This window comes from Austrofundulus limnaeus, unplaced genomic scaffold (assembly GCF_001266775.1).
Source record: "Austrofundulus limnaeus strain Quisiro unplaced genomic scaffold, Austrofundulus_limnaeus-1.0 Scaffold41, whole genome shotgun sequence".
Lineage (NCBI taxonomy): Eukaryota > Metazoa > Chordata > Actinopteri > Cyprinodontiformes > Rivulidae > Austrofundulus > Austrofundulus limnaeus.
The window spans coordinates 2,066,092-2,071,060 of NW_013952443.1; the positions used below are offsets into that span (position 1 = coordinate 2,066,092).

General features: G+C 38.2%; 1 protein-coding gene across 1 annotated transcript in view; it reads left to right on the forward strand.

Moving 5' to 3' along the window:
* Window positions 1-4,969, forward strand: part of acer1 (alkaline ceramidase 1) — a 9,744-nt gene that overhangs the window by 343 nt on the left and 4,432 nt on the right. The window contains exons 2-6 of the mRNA XM_014007373.1: window positions 1,366-1,478; window positions 1,574-1,688; window positions 3,745-3,883; window positions 4,436-4,573; window positions 4,658-4,795. Coding sequence (XP_013862827.1) covers window positions 1,366-1,478; window positions 1,574-1,688; window positions 3,745-3,883; window positions 4,436-4,573; window positions 4,658-4,795 — 643 coding nt within the window. The remainder of the gene's footprint in view (window positions 1-1,365; window positions 1,479-1,573; window positions 1,689-3,744; window positions 3,884-4,435; window positions 4,574-4,657; window positions 4,796-4,969) is intronic.

Genomic DNA, 4,969 nt, shown 5'->3' on the forward strand with positions numbered 1-4,969 from the left:
GTGCTACATTTTAATTTAATTTTTTATTTTAAATAAAATATAAATTAATGTTTTTAACTCTTAATTGTTAAAAAAAATCAGTGTTTGTTTTTATATTTGAGGTTCTATTCCTTAATATGTAGGGGAATTGAAAAAGGAAAAACCTGGGTACTCAAGAGGATAAAACTGGGGTGGCCACTAGGGTGGCCAGCTCATTCTCACGTGTGCTTATAATACAATAACATTAAATATTGTAGAAATCTGGAATATAAAGCAGATTTTCTTCAACAAACAAAAACGGATGTGCTCCAACAGACAGAAACTGGGAAATCACAGGTCCACCTCCTGATGAAACCTTTGTGTGTGGCTGYTCGATTGGATGAAATGTTGTCTGCAAATATTCTCCTGACGTTTCTTCTCAGTCGCTTTGGCTGGATCAATTGGTCAGAGCAACATATTTTATTTGGTGTAGTTGTTCTTTAGATTTGAGGACTCCAAGTTGTTCGACACAATCAACGTCTATCCAGCAGATTTTGAATTTGTATTCGTTCATAAAGCACCCTTCATACTAAAARCAGCTCAAGGTGCTGTACAAAATTATACACACAATAAACCCACAATATAAAAACAGATGATACCTTTCCCTCCCCCAACATGGAAAAAAATAAATAAAAATAAAATATCACACATGTATGTGGAAAATGTGTACACTGAGCAGAAATGCTCCAGTTCATTAAATGCAGTTATGCAGATCAATTAGAGAAAGAAAAAAACTACACCTTTGCACATTTTTTAAATTATTTTGTTTTCTTTTGTGCTTCAGCTGACTAAATCTGACCTTGGACAAGATGGTATGAAGCTGCATTAAACAAAAAACCAAAAACATTCTGAGATCCACTAAATGCTGAACTTAAAAAGGAATAATGGGAATTATATTTGCAGGAAAAGTATCTTTAAAATTGAACAAACCTAAAAAAAAATGCATCAGCTGAGATCAGATACGGTTGCTGCCACAGTAAAAACAAGAAATTAAAAACTTTTGAACATTAAATATCTCATTCAAACATTATAATTCAAGTCTGTGCTTTGATTGAAAATGTTTAGTTGAAATTTAGTCTTTAAGGTGAAACAAGAAAGGTAATAATTAACTTTTAAAGATTTATAGCCAATTTTAAAAGACAAACTTTTAAAGTGTTTACAAAAACAATCAGAAAGGCATTTCTCTTCTTCGTGACTCAACTCTGAGACTAATTTTCATAACCACTCTGTATTCAAATGTCCTGTGAGGAGAAATATGATATGAAAACCTTTATTTGAATGTGTGGAACAACAGGCGTGCGCCTCCTGAGGCGTGTGGTCATTGTTTTCTCATTCTCTGCCCCTCAGGTGTTTATTCCAGTAAGAGGATTGCAGACTTTTTTGCCTATGAGAGCTCAGAACTCGACTGGTGTGAAGACAACTACAAACACTCGGAACATGTGGTGGAGTATTTTAACACAGTAAGTTCCACAGAAACATTAGCATCCTTTAGAAAACCCTGTTATATTCAGGATATGTTGTTTCATTGATTAATAAATTCATGTTTTTCCTGCAGATAAGCAACTTTTTTTTCTTCATCATTTCTCCCATCATGCTCTACCTGATGCATCCTTACGCCAAAGAGAGGAGCCTGTCAATCCACACGGTCTGGATCATGATGATTTTTGTAGGCAAGTCAACTTTTGTCCGTGTTGTTCGTGTTTAACATTAGGGCTGTGTTTTGGTAAGAATTTGATCCATCCGTCCGTCCGTTTGACCGACCGACCGACCAACCGACCAACTGACCGACTGACCGAACTTTATTTGTATTGCACATACGAGAAACAAGGCGGTTCGAGGGGCTTCAGCACATCCGAGAAACAAGGCGGTGTGAGGGGCTTCAGCACGTCCGAGAAACAAGGCGGTACGAGGGGCTTCAGCACGTCCGAGAAACAAGGCGGTTTGAGGGGCTTCAGCACGTCAGAGAAACAAGGCGGTTTGAGGGGCTTCAGCACGTCCGAGAAACAAGGCGGTACGAGGGGCTTCAGCACGTCCGAGAAACAAGGCGGTTCGAGGGGCACAGCACGTCTGAGAAACAAGGCGGTTCAAAGGGCTTGCGCACGTCCGAGAAACAAGGCGGTTTGAGGGGCTTCAGCACGTCCGAGAAACAAGGCGCTTCGAGGGCTTCAGCATGTCTGAGAAACAAGGCGGTTCGAGGGGCTTCAGCACGTCCGAGAAACAAGGTGGTTCAAAGGGCTTCAGCACGTCCGAGAAACAAGACAGTTTGAGGGGCTTCAGCACGTCCGAGAAAAAAGGCGGGTCAGGTGCCATCGTTACACATCAAAATGTTGATTAATGTTTCATTTATTATGTTTCATAAGCAACTTTAAGCAGGTGGATTTTCAGTCTTGATTTAAAGGAACTCAGTGTTTCGGCTGTTTTACAATTTTCTGGGTGTTTGTTCCAGAATTTTTGTGCGGTGCGAATGCTGCTTCTTCATGTTTGGTTCTGGTTTTGGGGATACAGAGCTGACCAGAACCAGAAGACCTGAGAGGTCTGGAAGGTTGATACAACAACAGCATATCTTTAATATTTTGTGGTGCCAAGCCATGAGGTGTTTTATAAACTAATAACAATATTTTAAAGTTTGTTCTCTGAGATACAGGGAGCCAGTGTCAGGACTTTAGAACTGGGGTTATGTGCTCTATCTTCCTGATACACATATATATCATACATATCATATATCGCAATATATTGTGATACTCTAAGGAAGGTGATATACATACCATGATATTTTGTGAAACTTTAAAGAAGGTGATATATCACTATATGATATTTCGCGATATATTACGAWCCTGTAAGGAAGACGACATACGTATCACAACATGATATATTGCAAAATATTGCGATACTGTAAGGAAGGTGATATGTCACAACTGCAATATTTTATTTTATTTATCRTTATTTAACCAGACAAGTCCCATTGAGATCACAAATCTCTGTTTCAAGGGAGGCCTGGGCCTTAAGGCAACCTGTTGTACATATATTTCAATACTGTAAGGAAGGCAATATATGACAATCCGATACAGTATATTGCGATTTATTGTGATACTGTAAGGAAGGTGATATATCATGATATTTCATGGCATATTGTGATACAGTAAAGAAGGCAGTATTTATAATATTATAATAAAAAATACACACCATGCATTACATGCATAAAATTTGATTAAATTCAGTTTAGTTTTATGAACAACAGTGAGAACTGCATTTGTGTTTCAAATTTCCTCTTACAACATCCATCTATTAAGCTTTAATTAAAAATTGACAATCCTTTGGGAATAAATACAGYATCAGGAAATGAAATATTGTGATATTTCACTGTATCAGTATTTTCTTACACCCCAATTGAACATCCCAACAGACACAGACACGTGCAGTCATGCCATACTCATATTTAAATCTCAAAAACTTTGTTATTGTTTAATGTATTGAGTCTGCAATTCATGTAGAAAGACTCATTGGGTATTTATCTACAAGTTAGAAATTCTGTGACTTTAGGAGTGTGTGATCTGCTCATTTTGCTACATTTCCAAAAGCAGATTTTAAATATTTTAAGTGTCAAACCAAAACCCAGAAATCCCTTGTACTGTCAATAGAACATATTTGTCTTTTTTTTCTGCTTTTGTTTCTATATGAAAGTTGGAATAGTTACACATGTAAAGTTTTTTGTTATGTTTTCTGCAGGGCTTTTCTCTGCATATTTTCACATGACTCTTAGCTTCGTTGGTCAGATGTTGGATGAGCTCTCCATCCTGTGGGTGTTGGCTGCTGGATATGCTGTTTGGTTCCCTCGTAAACTATTTCCCTCGTTTATAAAAGACAGGTGAGTTTGCTCCGCACCAAATAATCTAATCTGTCTTTATTGGGATGTTGATTCACAAAAAGCCCAGTAACGCTTAATATTCTTTCAAATAAACATTGTTTTCACCTCACACTGTGTGTGGTGGAAACAATGATTATTTGAAGCCTTTATTGACACCCAAACTGTGTTGGCTGATGAGTTCCTCACTCAACTCTATAGGTGTCATTGTTATAAAGATATAATATGATTCTGCAGGAGTCACCACAACGAGACAGAAGAAGCTGCAAAATTAGAAAGAAGCTCCACCCAATCTGTTTAAATAATTAACCACAAGTTGGGAGACGTCTTGCAATGGGACGCTATTTTGTTAAGATAGTTAATAACTGGATTAAATATTAATTATTATTACACTTTTGTATTTGCTTCCAACCCTGATCTGTCGTTATTGTTGCTCAATGAATCTATTATTTTATCATCTGCCAACTGCAGGTGAAAGGGTGATAAAGGTTTTTGCACTTATGCATTTATGTCCTTCAGATAAATATCACATGTGTCTGTTTTTTCCATCTTCAGGTCCACATTTTCCAAACTGGTCCTGCTGATAACCATTGTCACCACGATGTTGTCCTTCCTCAAACCCACAGTCAACGCCTACGTCTTAAACTGTTTCGGCATCCACCTTTTTTACATGGTAGCTGTGGAGATGAGAAGGTAAGAGAACACTTTTTTTTTGGTCTTTAACTGTACAACAAGCAGCTTTTCATCCTGCCAACGCCAATCTTTTCTTTATCTCAGCTGCACAGATCAGAAGGTTCTGCGTCTCGCCAAGCTGTCGATGTCTCTGTGGGCACTCGCCGTCTCCTGCTGGATTAGTGACCGATTTGGCTGCAGCTTCTGGCAACGACTGAACTTCTGCTACCTGCACGGGATCTGGTAAGTTCTGGATAGTCGCAGGCGTTTTCTTTTTCTCAAGTTGTGCCTTTAACACTATTTTCTATATCAGGGATGGGCAACGTAAATGATGGAAGGGGCCGCARCTTTTTGTTGATGCTACCAGAAGGCTGCATAGCTCTGCACACTAATCCAAATATAATAAAAATACCATAA